Here is a 24,521-nt window from a genome sequence, read left to right as displayed (position 1 = left end):
AGAGTCTCAAGAGAGGACTACCTAGAGCATAAGGATATATATGAGAGTCCACGTACAAGATCTGCATGAGACATCAAGGTACCACCCGAGGATCAAGAGAAGTGGTAGTATTGATCAAGTAGGAGCTACAAGATGGAGTCCACATCATGGCACAAGATCATGATGCACGATACATGTGGATCAAAGTGGAGATCCCCAATGATTGGATGCTATATATTTCCCTCTCTTATTTTCCCCCATGGTGGTCAAGATATGCTATCAAGGAGCCTCACCATAGGAGGAGAGAGAGAGAGAAGGAGAAGGAGAAGGAGAAGGAGAGTCTGCTTTCATAGACTTATCAAATGAAATTGTACACTATTCTAGATAATAAGAGATTCTCTTAGTAGGTGATTAATGCTAGGATACAAAGCAGACAGTGTGACATATGATTTTGAGGATCCAGGGAGACTATATGTGATGGATATAGAGGAGGCAAGCACATGTGGGATATCTACTAATACTAAATGCAATAATACTTGCTATGGCTAGTTCCTACTAGAGGTAGGCTTGCCACACCATCTCATTATTTACAATGGGATGAAGAAATGGCTTGAATCTAGAGCATTGACTTGCTTTGAGCTGACCATCTCTATCAAAGTGTACTATATACTAGGCTCTATCGAGATGATGGAATTGGACAAATCCTTTACCATCTTCCTTGTTCAATTAGAGAACATCATACCTACCTATCCCTCACCCTATCCTCCTTACCACATTTATTCTAGCCATCACCCATACCCTGCCCATGACTTTCCATTTTAGACACAAGCTAACACACATATATAGCCACCAAATATATGTTGGGCTCACAATTTCAGCATAATGCCCCCCTAAGGCCACTCATCTCCCAACTCACATTTATCCTCCGCATAGCTACTCTCCAAAGCTTTCCACACACACTAGCATATCCACTTGATTGTGGGCACCATGGCTCCAAACAAATGGTATGATGGTGAATGCAGAGAGATATATAAACATCTTTGGATTAGACAGGATTAGAGACCATTATAGAAAGAGAAGGCCATTAGCAGATGCACGCCCTAACTCCTTGTAAATGATGAGCATATGAGGAGGCACAATATTGGGATCTATACCATTTATTTGTGAGCACAGGTGTAGCCGTGGCATGGCATAGATTGCACGAGCCTCATTACCCCACACCCATCAAACGACCTAGAGACATGGCACTCCTATCCAGAGGGGCTATGTAATTTTAGTTTGAAATTTCTTGTTATTGACACTAATAAGACCAGAGAGAACCATTTGACTTTGTTCAAAGTGGTGATTACAGACGATCTATGAGGTGAATATTCTCTATGACACTAACCATATTACCCAAATCATGTTTTCTTTGCAACCTCTAAAATTTTGATAGAGTTTATAAAAGGTTCTTGAGTAAAAGGACCTGGTTTTTGAGAAAGAGATGAACAAGCACCCTATCTACTAGAACCCATTGGTTTGAGATTGAGACATGATGTAGCTTCGGGAGCATGATTACATCTAGTTGATTGGTGGGAGAGACATTTACAAGAATACATATATAGAGCTACTATAATGTAGGTAGTAGGATATCAAAGAGAGGAAAATCTTGAGAAGTGGGAGATTGATACAAGGATTCCCCAAGATTGGCTAGCCCCTCCTCATCAAGAGCTTGTGCAAGGGCAACTCACTTATGAGCATCCAAGTGCAAGTTGTACGTATGGTCAAAGGTAAAGGAGGATGGAGAGTTAGCTCTAGACAAACAATGACAAGATTTTTCCTTCTCTGAATCTGTTGGAGGAGAATTAGAGTCATATGCCTCCAATGAAACACATGGCATCTAGATCAACAAATAGCTTAGTTAGACATCTAAGAGTGGTGCCTTTGGATCTGCTAGGATAGGCATTTGGATGAGTTGGACTAGGATCCAAGGGAGTGGCTCTGGTTGGCCTTAATACTCACCCAAAAGCTATTGAGCTTCTTTGCTTACGCAACACACATTGGTAGATACACCTTGATACAAGATGACATGGATTGGGTCATGTCACATAAAAAAAGGTAAAGCATAGCATCATGAATGTTTTCTAGAATACTTTTTAGCCATGCTTCTTGTATAGTTAGTAGCCCAGAAGAATCTGCTACACTAAATGGCAGGCAAGAAGATTGGTAGTTGGTTAGGCCAGATGTAACAAGATGGAGGCTACAAGTGCTTCCAACTATAATGCCTAGAGGCTCCAAAAAAGTACCTACCGTTATGCTTTGTTGTAAAGGTACTGATGGTTATGCAAGGCAATCCCTATTATGAAGAGGTTCTTGTTGTTTACTTTGTATAGTAGTGCCTAGCATGGGGTGTATCCCACAGGGACCTTCTCCTAGCAACTAATTAGCCAAAGCCACCACTTATTGTATGAGAATACAATCTTCATCATCAAGCACCTACTCAAAACTACCACACACGATTGGAGATATGTTATCAGCTCGCTAGGAGCCTCATATGGTGCCACATTTGAAAGGCCTCATACTGCCAATGATTGTTAGTAGTGCTATACTCCTCTTCCATGGCTTCCATCATCCATCCTTTTCCATAGTGTCTTGAGACGCTTGTATATATGACTCTTCTAAGTAATATAATGAGCCACCTCTCTCTCTCTCTCTCTCTCTCTCTCTCTCTCTCTCTCTTTCTGTGGATATTTAAAAAACCTAACAAATTAAATAATTATGGATTTGCAACATCAATTACCTCTACACTTTGAGCTTGTGCTCCATTTCTTGCACATTCGGAGTATTTTTTATACTTGTCAAGAATCTTCCATACACTGAAATCCAAACGACACAACTTTAGAGAGCTCTTAAGCTAGTTCGATGCATACAATGAGATGTTGTTTCATAGACATCGTCCTTTTATGTTCTTACATCAATGCATATACACAAAACTCATGTGTTTATTTGATAGCTAGGCTAAATCTACAATAATCACCTCAAGACTGTTCACAACAAAAAATCAAGACAATGTTACAATCCTCAAATTGATAACCAATACTACAAGTTCTAAAAAGCTTGTATGTAACCTTGGGTCTAAAATTTGGGATTGATTTTTTATCCCTGTTGTCTTTGTAAGTTTTCATCGAATGCAAGTTTTGTTTTTTTTTTTTGGATGTTATAAACTATTAGGTATCCAAACTTCAGAGCCAATTGATTTAAGAGGTATAAGTACATAAGAAATAAGTTATTGAAATAGCAACGATACTTTAAACAAAGACCTTTCAAAAATGTTTTCATTGCTTGCATTGCTTTTGACGAAATTGTTAAAAAAATGAGTTATGTACCATTGGTCTAACAACCAGCAAAAGTCTTTTGATTTGTTGAAACACGCTTTAACACATGCACATATCTTGCAATTACCTGATTTTAATCGATCATTTTTCCTAGTAGTCACACTGATGCTAGTGGATCAGGAATAAGAGTTGTCCTCATGCAAAATTCACATCCCATAGCCTATTCTAGTTACAAACTTAAACCTTCTAAGTTGAAGTATTTCACTTATGATAAAAATTTATAAGCTATAAACCTTACGTCAATGAAAATACTATATGATGGGATCTAAATTTATGATTAAGACTAACCAGTAAAGTATTAAATATCTCCTTAGTCAGTCACAAATTTTTTACCGTCATATTAAATGGATTGCTTTCATTCAAAGTTTTCTTCTTATCCAATATCAGCCAAGAAGAGAAAATATTGTTGCCGATGTCTTGAGTAGAAAATCAAGTATCCATAATATTTTCGTTCTATCTTTTTTATTTCATAACTCGTATGAAGAACATCTATGATAATGATCCCAGTTTTCAAGCTGGTTGGAACAAATTAATTGCTAATAACTAGATTTCAATTGATTCTGTCTTATTCTGATGGATTTATGTTTTATGAAAAAAGTTTGTGTGTCACTATTCAATTTAGATCATTTGTGTTGCACAAAATTCATTGTCCTCTATATCTGGAATATAGAAGTACTATTTTCACTTTAAAAACATTGGTTGAAGATTTTTATTGACCGCAAATAAAATTTTATATTTTTAATTTTATTTCTGAGTGTTTCATTTACCAAAGAGTCAAGTGACACTATGGTAAGCAATATAGTTTGTTAATGTCTTTACCAATTCCTAGCTATCCATGGAAACATATTTCAATGGATTTTATAACTTATATTCTAAATATTTGGTTTCGAGTTCGCACTCTAAACTCGTAAATATCTGTTAATTTAATAAGTATTTTATGAAATCATACGCTATAGAATCATCCACGTGCACAATAAATTAATCTGACATCCGAAAAGGACATGCGTTCTCATCAACTTCTCGCACAAGGAATACACTTTGTGTACGAGTCTCGACAAATAAATATAATCACGGAATCCATTATAGAATATACCTTAACACTAAATTCATCGTGGAATATGCCTCCTAGTATCATATCCCTAGGGTCGGGATAGCAATTGTCCTCAATTGCTATTAGCTCAATGTGGAGCAAGCAGTGAGGGGTAAGCAATTAGTTTACGGACGTGCATCCATTGGGCCTATTCAACAGGATTTTATTATTTTTTAATAAGTGTAAATGTTTTAGTTGATATATAGAGCAGGCGACGATGACGTTGGATAGCATCACGCGATGACGTGAATCCAAATACCTAGAAAAATTATTCTTTTTATGGATGCACATCTTATCACTAAAGGCATGGCGTCAATATTTATTTAAGTATTTGACAAAATATTTATTATCTTGCATACGCATATGCGCTCAATTAAATATTTTACTATTTGACATTTGTATTTGGACACAGTCTGACTTTTGGACGCCCAAATGTCTTACTCTATATTTGAGCAAAAGCAAACACAAAAGCCAAAAGCATGCTATTTGTAAACTGGACTATTTTATAGCTTAAAGATAAATAAATATAAATACATGCCTTGTGAAACGCTCACACAATTGCATCCAATTGGTCTTTTTGGTCTCATGCCTTGTGAAGCGCTCACACAAGGCATGGGAAAAGATTGTATTATGAGCATCAAAATAATTTGAATCATTGAGCCAAGAAATCTTGGTAACAATTGATATACAAAAGATTAGTTACAAAAAAGGAAGATACTATTTAGAGTCCCATGAATGGAAAGAGTCTAGGGTTGGATGGCTTCTCAAATGAATTCCACAAAGAGTTTAAGGAATTTGTAATCGAATCTATTCTTCAAGTATGGAAAGAATCCGTCAATTATGAAGCCCCTCCAATAGGTTGAACCAAGGTGTGATTAAACTAATTTACCTAGAAGATACTAGGTTGTTTGGTATCCATGACAATACCCCCTTCTTTAGTGATGAGTTCCATAAGGAGAAATGGGATTTCTTTGTAAGACTCTTAGCTTCAATGGATATCGTTGATGAAACTTCTTTACTTTAGTAGGTGCTCAATGAAGATAGAAGGCCAGATCCCATGTTCATTCATGGTGAGGATCATAGTGTTTTCAATGAACAAGGTATTTAAGCCCTTTGTGAGAGATTCTAGAATCGAGAATACTCTCGACTTCATACTCTATGTGATATTTAATTTCAACAAGTGGTGGTGGTTGTAAGTTTCTCCCCCTTATTAAGAATGTATATCAAGTCTCCAATATTGAGACATGGAATACTTTGTGAATTCTCATACATTAGGGTAACTAGAGACTATAAGTGACTACATGTCCAACGATCTTGAATAGCCCTCATGTCATTGATAATCCAAATCTTGGAAAGGCCGAGAAAAACATAATTCTTGCCATGAAAGCCAAGCTCAATGCCTGATGTGGTAAGTTGGATATTGCATTAGTTATTGATCAGCATTATCTTTATATTTCTCCCTAGCTTATTGAGTAAGTATCTTAAACCCCTTATAGATATTTAATAAGTGTTTAGCTAGATTCATAGCTATAGGGTTCCTTACTAGGAGACTCATATAAATATCTATTTTAGAGTGCCTTCCATAGTTGGAAAAGAATAAAGTTTCCCTAGTGGTAGTATGACGTATTATTGTAAGTAAATTTAACCAAGGAAAGTAAATCCATTCAATTATCTTGATGGTAGTTGATTATACATGGACGATATTGTTGCAAGAGTTGAAAATACTATCTCTGTTTATCCATTAGTTTTAGGGTAGTTCCCAAATTGAGGTTGGTTTTGACACCAAGGAGCTTGAGAAAACTTCTTAGTAGAGTTTGCAAATCCAATAAGCATTGTACATCTTGAACTAATCTTTGCATTTTCCATTCAAGAATAGTCTTTATCTTCATCTCATCCATTGAGACTTCATTTGTAGAGATAATATATTCAACGTATTCCACTTTTGGTTGATGAAATAAAAACTTTTTCAATTTATCATCGAAGCTCTTTTCAAAAATCTTATCAAGGACTTATTGCAGTGATGTGTATGCTCTTCTTTATTCTTGAATAATTTTAGAATATCATCTAAATATATTACTACAAAGTCATCTAAGTACTCATGAAGATGTCATACTAAAAGTGGCTATATGTTGTGCAAAAGTTATCTTCCATTCATAATTGTAATCAAGATCTATTCTAAAATTACTTAGTGAATAAAATGTAAAAAATTGAATACTTTTTTTTGAACAATTCATGAATGTCTCCTCTAAATGGTATCCTTTTGTATATAAATGATGTGTGCAAGACTCTTACGTTGAACCATTTTGATACACTTAATATTTTTCAATGATCCTTGAGAATTCCATGCATACGACACCAATAACTAGATGTGCCAATGAAACCTAAGAAGTAGCAACTAGAAAAGGATCAAATGATGAAGCCCCCCCCACATCTTGCTCATGTTGGACGTGAATAAATGCCTACAACTATTCATTCAAGATTCCTATTAGTGCTAGGTCCTTTTGCAACCACTCCATGGTTGACAACCAAATTCATATTATATTCAAATCCCCTTCCAAGATTGGTTTATGTATCCCTCCCCTTCAAGAGCTATCAACTACTTATATTCTATATTATATTCAAATTTCACATATTTCATATAAATAATCTAACTACTAGCAAAATAATCCTCCTCAAATGAGAGGTATGATCCAAATCTAAAGTTCCAAGTAATTAATATGATGTTGTACTTTCTCCTTTTATAATTAAAAAATAGATTATTTTCTTCTTTAAGTTTTTGTTGCAAGTGGTGAGGTAACAATCATTATTCTTGCTAAGTTCTTATCACCCTCATGAGAGTTTGGCAAGACTCCATACTTAATCTTGCTTAGTTGTGATAAATACAGTGATGGAAAATATCATCACCACTTTATAAAATATTCAAGAAACATTAGAAGAAATATGGACTCTCTTTTTTGCCCCTTAAGGAGTGAATAAAGAAATATAAGCCTAACCAATGAGAGAGCTGGGATTTTAGATTTATGTAACATGAATCTTCTAACCATATCTTGGCCCAAATCTTCCCTCGGCAATAAAATAAGGAAAAGTGAGAAATACAATGCTGGCACTTCTTGGATGTTTGTGACTCGAATTTTTATTTTTTTATTTTTTTATGTTTGACTTTTTATTTCTCCCCTTTTCAAATTTTCCCTCTTTCTTAGGCGAAACTCAAATTTATCATATCTCTTTCCTTGCTTCTTTTTTCTTAATCAAATCTTACAACTTATTGTTGCTTGCCCTATCTGTAACCCTATGAAAATTCATTTCCTCTACACAAACACAGAGTGAGTTTCACATGTTTTATGAGAGCAGAGTTTGTTCTACCAAAGCCCTAAGATTTTCTTCACAAAACTTTACAGGTATATTGTTCTCATCCATGGATGTTCTATGGTAAAGTTTTATCTCGTTTGGACAAAACTTGTGCAAGTTATGTGCATTCTCTGACATGTAATTTCTTTTATTTTTGTACTCTAGGAGTCTCTTACAGTAAAGAACAATGATCTTTTGAACACTCAACTTCTTCAATATCTTACAGTTTCTTTGTAAACAAAGCTACAAGTATGTTGTCTTGTTTTTTGCTACTCCATGTTTAAATTTTATCTCGTTTGGACAAAATGTATGCAAGCTATATGCATACTGAGTTTTCCTTTGTTTTTTTACTCCTAGAGTCTTTGAGGATGGAGAACAATGATTTTTTAAAACCTCAACTTCTTCAACATCTTTGGGCTTCTTTGCAAAGAGAGCCATAGGTATACTGTCACTTTTTTCTGTTGCTCCATGCTTAAGTTTCAACTCATTTGGACAAAGCCTATATAAGTTATATATATGCTTTGACTTGATATTTCTTTTGTTTTTGTACTATAGGAATTTGTCAGTGAATAAACAATGGTCTTGTTATAAGTCAACTTCTTGTTTAACATCTCTAGGCTTCTTTGTGAAAAGAATTACGTGTACAATAATTTTTTTAAGTTGCTCCATTTAAATTTCATTTCATTTGGAGATAACATTTGCAAATTATACATATGTTGATAGGTAACTTTTCTATTTGATTATCATAGATGTCTTCACGGAGGAAAAACATCAATAACATACTTGCAGTGGAGGTCTTCAATAAGAAAGATAGTGACAGTACTTGGTTTTGTGATAAGCACTATAAGTTGGATTGGATTTTGATATACCCAAGTATTCGAGGGAGTTTCAAGGTCAGGCGTAAGGATGTTGCAAACCCTAGCAAACATTGGAAATGTATAATTTTAGAGTTTAGAAAAGTGTTCAATGAAACAAGTACAGTAACACAAGTGTTGATCCAATATGTTTATACGCACAATCAAATATCTGTAAACGACAAGAACTACATTGCAAATTATAAACAAAATAGTAAGTTTTTAAATTTTATCATTGTTTATTCTTTTACATTAGAGTTATTTTTAAAAATCTTTGCAGTGTTCTAATTCAATCTTGTTTGCTGACAGCTCTATATCCATCAAATTTGCATGAATGACAAAATGTGGAATGTTTGAGTGGCAAGATACATGTTTGGCATAAAGACATAGGTTCTTTGACCTATGATATTAACTCTGCAAGCCAACTTGCAACTCAAAATATATATTTTTATAATTAATTGTATATAGTAGAAAGCCATAGATTACAGCATGTCCCATTGTCACCACTATCTAGTGGTGAATAGTTGATTGGTAGCTTGGATTTGTCATGAGCATGTAAGTCCAAGATAAAATCTGACATCAATAGTGCTATGAAACCCACCACAGGCTCCAAAGATGTGCATCTTAGTTGGTTTATTCCATTCTCATTGTTTCTATATTTTTTTGGTTCATGTGATGTTCTAAAGAAAATAAAGATTACTTATCAATGCAAGTATCCATCCAAGGAATGGATAAGTCAGCTATTGGGAGAGTCCTGGCAAGTCAAAAGAACACACTTTGATGAGATGATTGAATGCACGGTCAACCAATCTCATCTCACATTCAAGTAAATCTTTTTTACTACTTTGAATGCCTTGATTTAATTCACATATATCTTACTTAGATAAATTGTTATGTGATTCGCATTTACTTACTATTATTTTTATTTTTGTTACATGTATTTCATCGCTAGACAAACTCTGTGCATTCACTTTCGATATAGAAGATGGCAACTTTTACGAGGGGACTGGATCAGCTTGGATCAAGATACCCGAGATGAGACACATACATCTCTCATAGATGTGGTTATCTTGTGGAATGGTCATAATCCTTTTGTGGTCAGCGTAGAGAGCCATTGGCCCATTTCTTTTCTGAGATAAAAAATCCAATTAATGTCCAATGAGCCCCTCTATAACTTCTATTTCAAGTTAGACAATAAAAAATTCAGGATTCGTAGTGAGCAATCCATGACATGTAAACAATGTGCTTCTCCACATATCCTTGAGTTAGTGGAATCCTTGTAATTTTTTTTTATAAAGAACAAATATAAACTTTTTTTAAACTTCTGAGTACTTTTAATTTAGATAATCTTAGTTTACTATTATCTAAGTGTGCTATAATACATACTATAATTAGTCAATTGTGCTAGTTAAAATTATAATTAAATTGCAAACTGGAGTTCTATAATCTATGCATAATGATATATTATAGCTCATCTCCTCTACTTATTTCTTAAAATTTAATATTAAATTGGATCCAAGGAATTTTGAAGGCCTTTGGATTTCTTTTCTTAAAATTTTATATATTTTTTGTAGTTGGACTTGAATATACTCAGCAACCCAAGTATATTCGAGGATATAATAATATAGAACGAAGCATTTGTCTATATGAGTGATTTTAACGATTACTTTAAAGTATTGAAATAAAGAAACTAAGGTAAGAGTTTTAATTTGAAACTTTAGGATTAAAAAAGAACATTTATTTAAAACCCTAGATACATAAAAGCTATAACTCCAAACTCATTTTCACTTTCATTCTCTACTTTCCTACACTTCTGCTCTCCTCCTCTTTTTGTGTGCCATGGCTATCACTCCCACCTTCGTCGTATGGATTAGCTCCACACGCTACGCACACATAGGAGACCAGATATACCCTAGGTTTTATGCGACCTTGAGTCTAGAGAGCTCACTTTTCCCCGTAGACCCTAGCTCTAGGATACTAATATCGTTTTGTGATGCAACAAACCTTCTCACTTGCTCTATTCCGGATTCTGCTCTCAGATGGATCTCCATATATTTTCTATATAGTTTACATGTTGGATCAAGCCATGCAAAGGTAATAAATTGAGCCCTCGTACATGTGGGGCAGCATCTCCTTGCCAGAGCAGTGCTCACCTCATCCCAAGACCACACCTTGATGGATCTCATCAAGCGTGATATAGCATTTGCCATATATGTTTTGTGCACTAAGGTGCAAGAGGACAGTGAAGAAGACATCGACACACCCTCTCGGCCACAATTAGAGTGTTTGGAGAGGGAGCTTAAAGAGATCACACTCGATCCGAGAGTAGAGGCAGCACAAAGCTTTGCCATTGTGCACCCACCTTCTTGCCTTGTTGAGATGCCGACAAACGATGAGCCACCCCTCGCTTCTCTTCATGTTATCATCATCGAGAGGGTGGAATATTTACTTATGTAAGATGTACTAGAAATTTTAGAGCTAAGGGAAGAATAGCTATATTGTATCATGGTACGTGATGCACATGATGATTTTATAGATTTTGATATACAAGATGCGCCAGCACATGTTGATGAGGTGGCTCAATATGATGGCACAAGTGTCAATGACATCTCTGCCATTGTAAGCATCCAAGAGCAGATTGAGAATACGGCGCCACAGTATGAGATCTCAGATGAGGAGTCGAGCGATTGCAAGAAAGCATTTTTGGACCTCGACTCTACTACGCAGTACCTTTCCAAGAGAGAGATGAGGGTGGCCCAGTTGCAAGAGCAAATCTGGATGCTCCATTACAACAACAGATAGATGATGCAGAGAAGGTAATGTTATCGAATTAATGTTATCAGATTTGCATCAAAATTTACCAGTAGGGCCTCTAGAGCATGGACATCAAATTTTGCCGAGATTGGGCCCCTAGAGCTGCCCTGGTCGGAGGCTTGCGTCTGGGGACATGAATCTACTTACGTCAGGGAACTCGATCCTGGAAAAATTTGCAGATTCAGGCCCCAAGACACGAGCCTTCGAACAAGGCAACTCTGGGGGCCCGATCTTGGCAAATTTTGATGTGCATACTCCCGATGCCCTAGAGGCCCTATTGGCAAATTTTGATGCAAATCCGATGTATATATCTTTACCACATTCTATGCATAGTGAGTTTGACACAGTGAATCTGACACTGAACTTGTGTGATGCAGGGCATTGTCTATATAGATGAATTTTCATCTAGACAAGGTGGCTGATCTGGTCGCCAAGGAAGGGTACAAGACTCAACATTGAAGAAGTATATTGGCCAACTTATGAGCGACATTTTTGTATTCCATAAGACATGCTCTCCGACTTTTTCTGAGAACTTCTTGAAGTTGAGAGTATAACGAAGGTTGGGTCCTTCAAGACCATCCCAACGAACTCTAGCTTAAAGAAAGTAGTGTTGCTTCGGATGTTCAAAGCTCCTCTACTTATTCTCTAGTACTAGGTCTCGGCCACCTTTTTCCATGGTGGCCCATGGCATGGTTATTGGTTTTGAAGACCCCAATGTCATTAGGCAGGAACTACTAGGGCAAAATAGGTTGCTGCCTATGATCAAGAATAGCTCTAACCATGGGGAATCTAGCTCAAAGAAGCCTAGGAGAGAGTAGATGTACTTAGTACCAAATAATATCTCATCCACCAATGTAATGTAATTTGTAATCTTCTCTTGAAATAATGAAAACCATTTATTGAATTTGCATGCAATGTAGTTTGTCATACGCATCGTTTATTATTGTTTTTTACTTGAATATTACGTTTATTTATCAGATTTATATGCAACATGATTCATACCCTAAATTTAATACGTAGTGCTTTATCGAGTTTGTGTGCAACATGTATTCATTTGAACACATATAATGATAATTCAAAGACATAAATAAAATAAATAACAAGCAAATAAATAAAAATAAGACGTGCCAAATTTTTTTATTTATATTCATAACATTTTACATGGGATTTATTACAATCAAGGTTTTACAAAATCTCTTTGGAAGCTACATTCCGTATATGTTTTGGTAGTATACCCCTATCGTTGATCTCCGCAAGGACTATCCTTCCTTCACCGGAGAACCCCACTATCTGCAAATCCCTATCGGTGATGGTGACTCTCCTTGCACGTACTGCTACATAGATCGAGTCTCTGAACAAGTCGATGATGCAAGCTTCGGCAACTTCCTGTAGTGCAAGGAGAACTTGGGCAGTCCAACAATCGGGTTGTTACAAGCGTGTTCCATTTAGAAAGTGCCTCCTGTTGTTCTTAATGAGTACAGCGTCCATAATCTCACGCATTAGCTTCTGGAATGGAGCCTTTGGTATCAAGAGGTGTATAGTCTTCTAGTAATGGCAAATCTCACGAAGAGCCACTGTGCATGGCTTCCATCGACACTTGCGATGCTCGCGTGGTGGTGGTAGTGGTGAAGCTGGAGAAGGTGGCCTTTGCATAGGACTTCTAGGGGGTGTCTTGAGGATGAAGGTTTTTAGATTGATATCATTAGGATTTCCATTTTAAAGCTTAATTATAAGTTTTAAGGGTCATGGATTTTCAACTTATCTCATTAGGTCATTGCACGGATTTCATAGGAAAGGACAAAGGAAAAAGAGGAATTGAGGAAAAAGAGGAGGTGGGCTAGGAATATCAAGCTTGAAGGAATAAAGGGCATTTTGAAAGGGGATTCCTTTGACCACACAATGAAAAACTTCTTATCTCTCCTCCTTTCCTTTCATGGGTATCTTTGGTTGCGCATGATTAGGGGTAAGGTTTTTGGTGGAGAAGAGGGAAAGAAAGAGCAAAGGGCAGATAAGGAGGAGGAAAGGGCATCATGTTGACAAAGTTATGGAAAAGGCGCATCAAACAACAGATTCTTCATCTTCTTTTCTGCTTTGCCTTGTTCTTTGTATTATCCTTCTTTGTTGTTGCTACAAAGAGACAACCACAAATTACCGCTTAGCAGTCCCTCTTCCCTTGATTCTTTCGTTTCTATGTTGGCACCTCGATCTCTCTCTCTCTCTCTCTCTCTCTCTCTCTCTCTCTCTCTCTCTCTCTCTCTCTCTCTCTCTCTCTCTCTCTCTCTCTCTCTCTCTCTCTCTCTCTCTCTCTCTCTCTCTCTCTATGTAGGCTCTATTCTTAAGAGCACAACCATTGGATCCACTATGTAGAGGGCCCCAATGTGGATGGTAGTAGATGAGGAGAGGGAAACCTCTCTCTCCCTCACACCAAGGGGGAGACAGTAGGAACCGATGCTCTCATGCTCTCTCTACCTTCTGATACAAGTTCTTCTTCTTCTTCTCTTTTCTCCTCTCTCCAACAGATGCCAAATCGCATTTTAGAATTTGTGGATCGCCTGTGTAAAAATGCAGCCTTCTACATCATAAGGTTTCGCACCGTTCAAGCTCCTACGCCTACTCTTCTTCTTCTTCTTCTTGTGTTGTTGTTCTGATGATACCTTACTGAGAGAGAGACAAACTGGAAACACCATGCATAACCAGTGGGAATGCGCCTAGGAAGAACCATAGGACTTGCCAAAGTGGGCAATGAAGTATTTGAAGAGCAACTCAGTGTAGCTAGCAGTGGCATGGGAGTATTTGATGAGAAAACCTGATGATCCTAGGGAAAGGAGGAGCCCTAAGTAGGCTTAGACTAGTGTTCCGAGACATGCACATAGAGAGACAGCCCTTCTCTTTCTTCTTTTTTTGGGCATCGCCGCCTTCCTTAGCAGGCTTCTTCTCTGCCTTGAAATAAGGCAAGACAAAAGGGTGCACGATGATCTACGATTTCAAACACTGGTGAACTTGGTAACGACCTTCAAGCCCTCAAACATAGAGTGCTTGGCAAGCTCCTCGAGCGAGATGAGGTGGATGACCGTTTGGATCTCCCGAGACATGATGGTGGCGGCTTCTTATCACGGGCGAGATGGGAGGCCTCATGGGAGAGTACCTTGAAGATGAAATTGATGGAGTTCTTGATACCCATCTTGTAGCTCTCCACCGACCTCTCAGCCTCCTTCCTCTTCGTCATGGACATCTTCTTCGTGTGTTTCGTGTCTCTGCCCTATTCTCTTACTATTGCTGCTCTTGACATTTTGTCTTTCTTCCTTTACTGCTCTTGACATTTTATTGTCTGGCGGCTTTCTTATTACTACTCTTCTTCTTCTTCGTCTTCTGGCTCAACATTTGTTGCAAGTGCAATTCATATTTGCATGTCTCTCTTAAAGTAACACAGCAACACAGCACAATAGAGCCTTCTTCAAACTTCTACTCTTTCTACTCAGCATTTTCTTTCTGATTTTGAATGCTTTTTCTTCTTTTGCTGACATGGCCAGAATGAAGGAGGATCTTTGATATTGAGGATGTCATGAGCTTGATGGCACATACTTGATCTTGTGCTACTATGGTTGCTTCTTTCTTTCCTTATTTTCCTTCAATGCCTTCACAAGCCCTCCTCTCTCTCTTTCTCTCTACCACTGTCATTTCTTCTTCGGCTCATTTGCTTGTAGAGGTCTTATTCTTTATAATGTCTTAAATACTAGATCTTAATCTAATTCTAGATCTATGGCAATGTGATTGTGGGAGGTGCAAAAAATGGGCCGATGATGGATGGGCCAAGATGATGACTACTAAGAAAGGCATATTTCTTGCATTAGTGAAAAGGGATATACATGGGAAAGGAAGGTAAAAGATGATTAGGAGTAAAAGGAGGAGGCAAGAATTGCAATCGAGGTAGACAAGTTCAGGCTCTCAAGGTACTGCTCTGTTATGCCATGACAAAGGGAAGAAAGGGCTCCAAACATGTCCACGACCACATCTATGAAGCAAAACCATTTCCCCTCCTTTCTTCTTCTCTTTCTTCTAATAATATGGATTGATGCAGTGCTGATGTGTAGCCCATGATATCATGCTCTACGAGTGGTGACCCAAATCCAATGTCACATCACTAAATGAGACAAGATGCAACCTCAAAAGTTTCTTCTCTTTCTAGCCATCCTCTTCTATGACCATTGAACAATGTTTGCCTTTGTTGTGCCCTCCAACAAGGATAGTTGTGACCATATCTACAGTCCTTTCATTTGTGCCTCCAATTATTTCTCTCTTGCTCTCAAATTCCAGGTGCAACTGTGGACTAGAAATACCATTGGGCTTCTTGCCTTTCTTCTTCCCTCTCTTCATGATCTTGTTCTTTTTTTTGGTGTGGTCATTGCTCAAGGCTCATTGTAGCATGCTAGACAGCATGATTAAGAGAACCTTTACTCCCTTGGTTGTAGGAAAGGATCTTTGTACAAGTGGTATGTGTTGTAATCAAAACCAAAAAATCACAGTAGCAATTACCTCCTTCACATTCCAACTCAGAAAAGAGATCAGCTTGTTTCCCCAGCTACACATCAAAATGACAGCAACCCTCCCATGAACATAATCAACCACAAAACCAGGGACAAAGCACACAAAATCTGTGTATGGCTCTACCATTAATCTCAAAACTAAAAAGAAACCATAAATCTCTTTCTTAATAATAAACATATTTGTCATCTTCATCCATAACTTCAATGATTATGCAAGAATAAAAAGGAAAATAGGAATTTCTGCACAAAAGACAAAGGAGAAAGGAGAGGGAACAACTTTTTGCACCACCAAAAAGAGAATATGCGATTGGACAAGAAAGAGAAGGGAAAGAGGCACATAACCACTCGTGCACTCCATCCCACCTCTTCCCCAAAAAGCACACCCCTTCTTATTTTATTATTTCTTTGACACTTTGATACATTTGATATTATAAGGCCTTTTGCCTTTAATTTGGAGTATTCCTACCCTTTACAAATGCATGTAAGTATCACTTTTGTGTATACCATTTATTTATGATGAATGTGGATGTGGCCCCCTCATATCTCTATATCTTTTTGGTGATTTTGTAACAATGTAGTATTATTCTCTTAATAAAAAATAAAAATATGACACATGCTTGGATTCTTTTGTGCCTTGTTTTTATGCTTCTTTGGGTATCATCACTATGAAATACTTGAAGGTCTAGTGGAAAGATAAACCAAAACTAAGCTCCTTACAATCTACAACCAAACCTGAGCTAAAAACATAGATACAATTACAAGGTAGCTTCTCAAAGCATATTGTTGACATTAAGATTAAATGCATCCTTCTTGTTGCAGATCCTACGAACAAGAACAATATCTATGGGCTTAATAGTGATACGTTGAACATAAATGGCTAAAACTTGAGAATCACCTATTAGATCAATCAACTAACTTTCAGCTACTTCTCTTGAAGAGCAAGTAAGGCTTGGCTTGACCATCGCCCCACATTCCTTGCCTGGTTCCTTGAAAAGAACTTGTGATGATGCCCTAACTGCAGATCTTGCAGTATTTCTTGCATCAACCTAGAGAATGGTGCCTTAGGAATAATCAAATTGGCACTCTTTTGGAATTTCCTTATCTCACGTAGCGCAACTGTGCCTGGTCTCCATCTTTGCATCTTATGTGTTGAAGGACGTGTATTACCAATTGGAGAAGTAGTGGGAGATGGCGCAACTAGAGCACGTGGACCACCATTTTTGGACAATGGTAAACCATCATTATTGACCACACTAGGGCCGCCATTGTTGAACACAGTAGCACCACCATTATTAGTTGCAGTAGGGCCACCGTTGTCAACCACCAAGGGACCTTTATCACTCACAATACACTCACTAGATTCAAAAGAGTGTTAAGCTATTGCTCTTACATGTGCCTTCTTGATAGGAAGCTTGGAACGTGCCATGGTTGTGATAATGAAGGATAGAAAGGTGGAGGGTAGAGTGAAGAGCAATGGGAAAAAATGAAAGGAGATACTTGAAACTTTTAAACTTCTTGTGGTGTAAATGACTTTTAAAATTAAAAAACATAGTTCGAAATCGACTTTGAAAAACATAGTGACAAACCTTCGAAATTTAAACAAAATTTGCAAGACATCTCATATTAAAGATAGGAGTATTGATGTGTCATATGCTGGATACCTATGCTCTCTCGTGGACTCTAAATGCATCAAAAGTATTATCTTTATCTAGGTCTCCATTTCTTGCCATCTCTCTCTTGGGTTTCCAACCATTCTGTGTGGCATTGTCTAGCTATGTTGTTTTCATATCTTACTTTTCTCACTTCATATATTGTCCTACTTATAAATTCTGCTTAAGAGGTTTTGGACTTCTTTTCTTTTTTCTCGTATCGTATCTCTAATCTCCTATACCACCATTGTAATAATTGTCTCATAGAATTGGAATCATTGATGCTACCTCCATGATCAGTTGCCTTTCGAAAAGCACAACGAGCTTGCCAATGAGATTGTTCCATGCCTTGAGTTGACCATACTGCCAAACTTCCTTGATCTACAAAGTATGGACTATGTGCTTCAAGTATATGCTGCACAAGAAGAGAGATTAGAAACACAAACTAATTTAAAATGATGATTTTTTTTCTAATGGTGACAATACTGACCATGTAGTATGTTATATTGTTTGTAGTTCATGCCTCCACCATGGACTTATGAAATTTAGCAACCATCTCTTTAAATGTATTCACATCACCATCCCTAAATCTCAACTTTTATAAAAGAGCTACTAATCTATCTAGGTGTATCCATACTTCTGTCTTTGCAATCCTCATTTGTCTCCCATTGCTCCGATCCGGAACAGCAAGGTGTAACTTTTTCCATGCTTCATACTTCTCTGGTTGTTGTACAAGTATATTGCCTTCCTCATCTCGAGGTGGAGATATAAACTTCCTAGCCTTGGGTCCACCAAAGCATGGTTTACAATGGATATTTTCACCTTTCCGATTTTTTCTCGTCCTTTTTTATTTCTACTTGGCCCTCGTGCAATCCAACTTCAGAGAGGACTTGTTCTACCTTCTTGCACGTAGCATCAGCTTCTAACACAAGCTGCATCTTGTATGAAAAGCATATATATTCATATACTAGCTTCTCCATTATTCTAACCAAACAATGCAATGTGCAAAAGTGAATCCTTGTTAGTGGTATTTCCAAAATAGGGCGTCAATTTGGATCCACTAGAACTAGCATTCCATTTCTCATGACCTTTTGATCACGTATTGGAGCACCTTGTTATCCTGCCTTGGCAAGCCATTTTTTCTTTCCATCTTTCCCTTTCTTCCTAGTTTGCATATAGTACATGCACAAAAATTTTGGATACGTTGCATTTGATAAACCAAACATACACTTCAATGTTTTTAAATCACCTGCAATATGCCATTCAATTTGATAGTCCCCAAACCCCTCGATGTGTAAAATTGCTCCATTATTTTGCTGATGAATAACATTGGATATATTAGTGAGATTTAAAAAACTTTAAGTACTTCATGGTCCTCCTTTGGTACTTCAAATGCTGCAAGCCACCATATTTCATTATCTGACTGTACACTGAAGTATAAAGGATGGTTTTCATCGATGTTGGAATCCAATGCTCGATTCATAAGTGTTATACTCACACGTTGTCAAGTGCTTTTTTGAAAACTGAAAAGCCCTAGACAAACTGTAGTTAGGTTTGATTTCTGCTAGCTTAGTTATTTGTGTGACAGTTTGTTTTGTTATTTTGTAATTGGATTTCTTGTGTTTGTCTAGCTTAGGATTTGTTTCTATCATTTTGTTTGATTTGTTGAGTGTGAAACTTGATAGCCTTGGTCGAGCTTGGTATTTTTTTGAACAGGATGAAGCTTGTGTTTGTCAATAGCTACTGAACATTGAGGAGCTAGGTATGTTTTCTTGACGAGACTTTTGTACATCACGGGGATAATAGGTTCACGAGCACTTCACATTGCACTTGATGCATTGCACTCGGGGGTCATCTCCTGTTCTTATCAAATACTTCCATGCCATGGGTTGGGATTATGCACATTTTGCACCATCATTGAGCACAAGCACGGCATGAGGTCCGTTGCAACTATATGCAGTAAATTTTAGATGCATGCGTACAAGAGAGAGCACATGTCATTGAGCACGCACATTTCTTGCACGCACCATTTGGGATGTTCATCACAAAGTTAGGAACCTCTGGTTGAGTGTGTAGGTGGTTGGGTGAGTTAGAGGGTCGTAAAGGACGCCATCAATTGTGAAAAGGGTTGTTCATGTTTGGTCAACATCTTGAGGACCATCATTTTCTAGAGTGATTGTGAGATTATGGACGAGTGGAGTGGAGTATATCATATCTTCTTATGAGAGTTGAGAGGTGAGGATAAGGAATTTTAAATTAATAAGGAATTTTATTTGCATTTTGCATGATGCACGATCACATCTAGATAGGCTATGCACGATTCTTCAATGCATACATTATTTTTGTGTGTAGTATCGATTGATTGGTTGCATATCATGGATCCAACATTGCATATTTTTTTAAATCATGAATGGTTGTGCACGGAGTTCTCTTTCATAGCATATTCTTGCTAGGGTACATTGCATATAAAAGAGGTTCATATCCAGAGAATGCTTATTTTGAAAACTCGAGGATCAAAGAAAAAGGTCGTATGTTTTACATCGTCAACGAGTATTTCTTGGAGAAAAAGAAGACGTGTGGTGAAAGTGTGTGCAATTACAAGAACAATAGACCAAGGAAAGGAATAAGTCGTCCAAGTTAAAATATGGAGAAAAAATGGTGCGATTTACAAAAATCGATATTTTTGCTCGGTTCTGATAGATTTTTGTAATTCTCCCCATGCTAGCTTGTCGGCCAGATGCATGTTGGGGTAAAGGTACCTCCGCCGTGCCGCCCCGTGTATTACTACACTGACAGTACCCACCACTGCACACTACAGGTGACAGGCGCCCGTCACGTCACTTTATTCTTTATATTCATTTTTTAGTGACTAGTTAATAAAGGAAGGCCCGGTCACACATTGTGACTGTTGGAGTTCCCATTTCTTGTCTCTCTCTTTCTTGCTCTTGCTCTCCCGCCATAGCTCGTGTGCAAGCTTCGATCCTTCTCACCTTTCAACTGGTATCAGAGCTCGGCTTCCTCTTGCTCGAGCTCGACTCAGTGCTTCTCTACTTTCGCATCGACTCCCTTCACGCATTGGATCTCCATCCCGGCAGCCATATCCGATCTCCCCGAGCTCCCGTCACTCCCCGGCTTTCCGAGTACCTTCCCGGTCTATTGAGGCACCTTCAAGGCATTGATACTGAGATATTTGATCACTCTTTCAGGGTTTTATTTCAGTCTACAGGTTGCAAACAACAAGGGCAGCCATGGCTTCAAACCCTTGAAGATTATTCTCCTCATATTGTGCCTTACACCTATCAAGGCTCAAAGAGGCTTGTCATAGGCCTTTGATAGGCCCTTCTTGAACCCCCCATTACCCCCTTTTCAGTCCATGTGGAGCAGCAACAAGTTCAGCACCAACAGGGCAGATTGCACCATTTTTTTCCAAGCTGTTAGCACTTGTCTACTTCAACTCCACACTTGGCCATTGCTTCTTGCTCTCTACCTTGATCAAGAGGGCTATAGACTTCATGTTTGATGTCATTCAATCTTTGGGCATTGGTCTTGATCATTTGGGGCTGATTTCTTCAGATTTGAGACTGTCATAAACTGTCATAACAGGCTGAAAACAGGGCAGCACCATTGGCATTAGCATTTGTTGCTTATACTCCATTCCGGTTGTGCTATTTGATGTCCGTATGCGGTCTACATGATGCCTAATGTCTTGGGAATGTATGCATTCGATTTGCCCATGATTTGGCATTGTTTTTGGGCTGAAAATTGACAGTTTTGGATTGTTTAGAGCTGCTGTACTCATGATCGTGATTCCGGAATGCTTTTGAGCATCGCATTTGCTCCATTGTTATTGGTTTGTCATTGGCAGTTTGGTCGACTTGACTGGCATTTGGGCCGCTTATGCCTATTGTCTGTACTTGACGAATAAGCTCTATGTATTACATGCTTTAGTCCGTGGTTGATGCCTCTTAGTTCGTCCATGCTTGACATATATTTTGGAGCTCCGATTTGGATGTTTTGAGCACTTCTAACTCACAGGGATATTGACTTTGGCTTGCTACTGGATGTATTGACTTGACAGAGATCTTGCCATTGGGATTATGTCTTGCTTAGTGGTTGCTACATCAATTGCTTCATGTATGTCATGCTCTTGGGAAGCGTATGATGCATTAACTTGGTCATTTGTCACTGGTACTTTGTCTTGGGTTGCTTGAGCCCTTAACTCGATTGTACGCCTTTTGTGCTAGTGGGAGCATCTTGCATGCTTACTTGACCTTGAGCAGGGATTACATGCTATTGGAGTAGTCTATGTCATTGAGCAGTTATGGATGTATTGAGACTTTGGGATTATACTCCGACAATTGGATGTTGCATTGAGTATATGTCTTGGTTCACAGGATGCTTATGAGCTGAGTCTCAATTTTGGATCCACTTTCTTTTGAGCAGACACCTATTTGTGTCAGGTTTTGGCAGTTGGTTCTATATTTTGCCTAGATTGTCTGGGGTGTGCCTCTTACTGGCAAATGCTATTTGACATCTCTCGGTGTTATACTCATGTATTTTCACTGTCATTTGGCTTTGCTTTGTCCTCTTTATGCCGGCTTTGGACCTAGCATTGTTTAGTTGACATTAGATCCAGTTTTGGGACAGTTTGCTCTCATTATTACAATTCTGAAATTTATTACAGCAAGCATTTATTGGTGGACTGAGCAGTATTTTTTATGCTGAAATATCCTGATTTGGTGCACCGCACCTAGTACTAAGTGGGCAGCATCTTTTGGCACACTTTTCTCGCCATTTGGAGCTCATTTCAGTGGATTTTGGGCATTTTCTGCAGTAAAACAGCCAGCAATTTTATATTGTCTGTGCATTTTCAGCCTGCATTATGGCGTCCTCTTCGACTGATAATGCCGTATTTAACATCACAAAGTTGGATGGTACCAACTACTCTTATTGGAAGAGTCAAATTTGACAGGTCTTGGTGCAGAAATCTCAGATTAAGCCACTTCGATTGAGTGGGGAGCAGCCTGAAACTATGAACAATGACGACTGGCTTGAACTTGATGAGCTATGCAAGTCCACGATTGTATTGTCTCTCACTGAACAGGTACATTATAATGTATTTGAGGAAGCACAGAGTGCATGGGATCTATGGAATAAGATCAAGAATCTTTATGATAAGAAAAGTCCGGCGAGTCAGATGTACTAGTTGAAGCAGCTTATGGATCTGCGCATGAAGGATAATGCGACTATGTCTGCTCACTTGAGCCAATTTCATGCTATACTGAAGAACTTGACTTCGCAGGATATTACCTTTGGAGAGGAAGTAACTCCTCTTTTCTTGCTTGGGACTCTGAATGAGTCATGGGATGTATTCCGCACTGCCCTATGTGCCTCTAGTGCTACTCTGAAACTGAATGATATTGAGAGTGCTCTTCTGCAGGAAGAGGTTAATCGCAAAAACTTGGATGCCTCTCGTGTTTCACATGCTTTGACAGTTAGAGGCAGGAATGACAAGAATGATCGTGGTAATAACCGTGGCCGTGACTCGTAGAAGGGTCAGTCTAAATCTCATGGAAAGTCGCGTAGTAAGTCGTGTGGGCGCAATGCTAATGTCACTTGTCATCATTGTGGGAAAAAGGGCCACATCAGACCACAGTGTCATGAGTTGCGCAATGAGAAGCGGAAGGATAAGGGCAAAGAGAAAGTACAGGAGAAGTCCTTTGATCGCAGCATAATACCTGCGAAGTCCAGCGTCAAGATTGAAAAAATTAATGTCATGCAAACCGAGGATTCCGATGGTAGTGATGAGTTCATACTTGCAGCTAGTTCTTCTGATGCTTCACACTTGACTGAGACATCTAGTATGTATGCATAGTGCTGGTTATTGGATTCAGGTGCGTCCTTCCATGTGACGCCTTACCGTGAGTGGTTTCACTCTTACCGTACTGTATCTAGATCAGTCAGACTTGGAGATGACAGGTCTCTTGATATTGTGGGCTGTAGAGATATTCAGTTGCAGTTTTCCACTGGCAGTTCCTTTTTGCTCAGGGATGTACGTCATGTACCTGCGCTTACGCGCAGTCTTATGTCTGCAGGACAGTTGGATGATGCAAGGTTTCATGTCTGTTTTGAGGATTCTGCCTAGAAGATTACCAAAGGCAGACTTGTGCTTGCTAGAGGCGCCAAGGCTGGCAGCCTCTATCCTCTTGTTGTATCTGGGTCTTCTGTAGACCATGTTTTGGCAGTGAGCTCTATCCCACATGTATCACTTTGGTATGCCCGTTTGGGGCATATATCTTTGAAGGGAATGAAAATGTTATCTGGTTTGCAGTATCTTCCGCCTTTGGACTATGCACGTTTTGACTCGTGTGATCATTGCCTTTATGGTAAGCAGAATAGGTCTACGCATAAGAAATCGGGTAGGCCATGCATGAGTGAGCCCTTGGCTTTGGTACATTCAGATGTTTGTGGGCCCATGCCGTGTATGTCTATGGGTGGCGCGAAGTACTTTGTTACCTTCATTGATGATTTTTCTAGGAAAGTGTGGGCTTATCCCATAAAGCAAAAGTCCGATGTCTTGGCAGTCTTTCAGCGTTGGCTTGCTCTTGTTGAGAACCAGACTGGGTATAGGCTGAAATGCCTTAGGACTAACAATGGGGGAGAATATGTCTCACGTGCTTTTGAGCAATTTTGTGATGACAGGGGTATTAAGCGTCAGTTAACCGCCCCTTACACCCCACCCAGAATGGTTTGGCTGAGCGCATGAACAGGACTATTCAGGAGCGTATCTGCTCTATGCTTAGCCATGCAGCCTACCACAGAGCTTTTGGGCTGAGGCAGTTAGTACGGCAGTGCATGTCATAAACCGA

General features: G+C 38.5%; 1 protein-coding gene across 3 annotated transcripts in view; it reads right to left on the bottom strand.

The window, feature by feature from the left end:
• LOC148030602 (agamous-like MADS-box protein AGL11) overlaps nucleotides 1–24,521 on the bottom strand; it is a 68,028-nt gene that overhangs the window by 27,337 nt on the left and 16,170 nt on the right. For all 3 annotated transcript variants that reach the window (XM_087687286.1, XM_087687285.1, XM_087687287.1), the window contains exon 2: nucleotides 2,759–2,834. In XM_087687286.1, coding sequence (XP_087543412.1) covers nucleotides 2,759–2,834 — 76 coding nt within the window. The remainder of the gene's footprint in view (nucleotides 1–2,758; nucleotides 2,835–24,521) is intronic.

This window comes from Lygodium microphyllum, chromosome 10, assembly GCF_053477565.2.
Source record: "Lygodium microphyllum isolate KBCC chromosome 10, Lygodium_microphyllum_v1.1.10, whole genome shotgun sequence".
Lineage (NCBI taxonomy): Eukaryota > Viridiplantae > Streptophyta > Polypodiopsida > Schizaeales > Lygodiaceae > Lygodium > Lygodium microphyllum.
The sequence above is the reverse complement of the archived record's forward strand: the minus strand, read 5'-3'. Positions and strand labels throughout refer to the sequence as shown.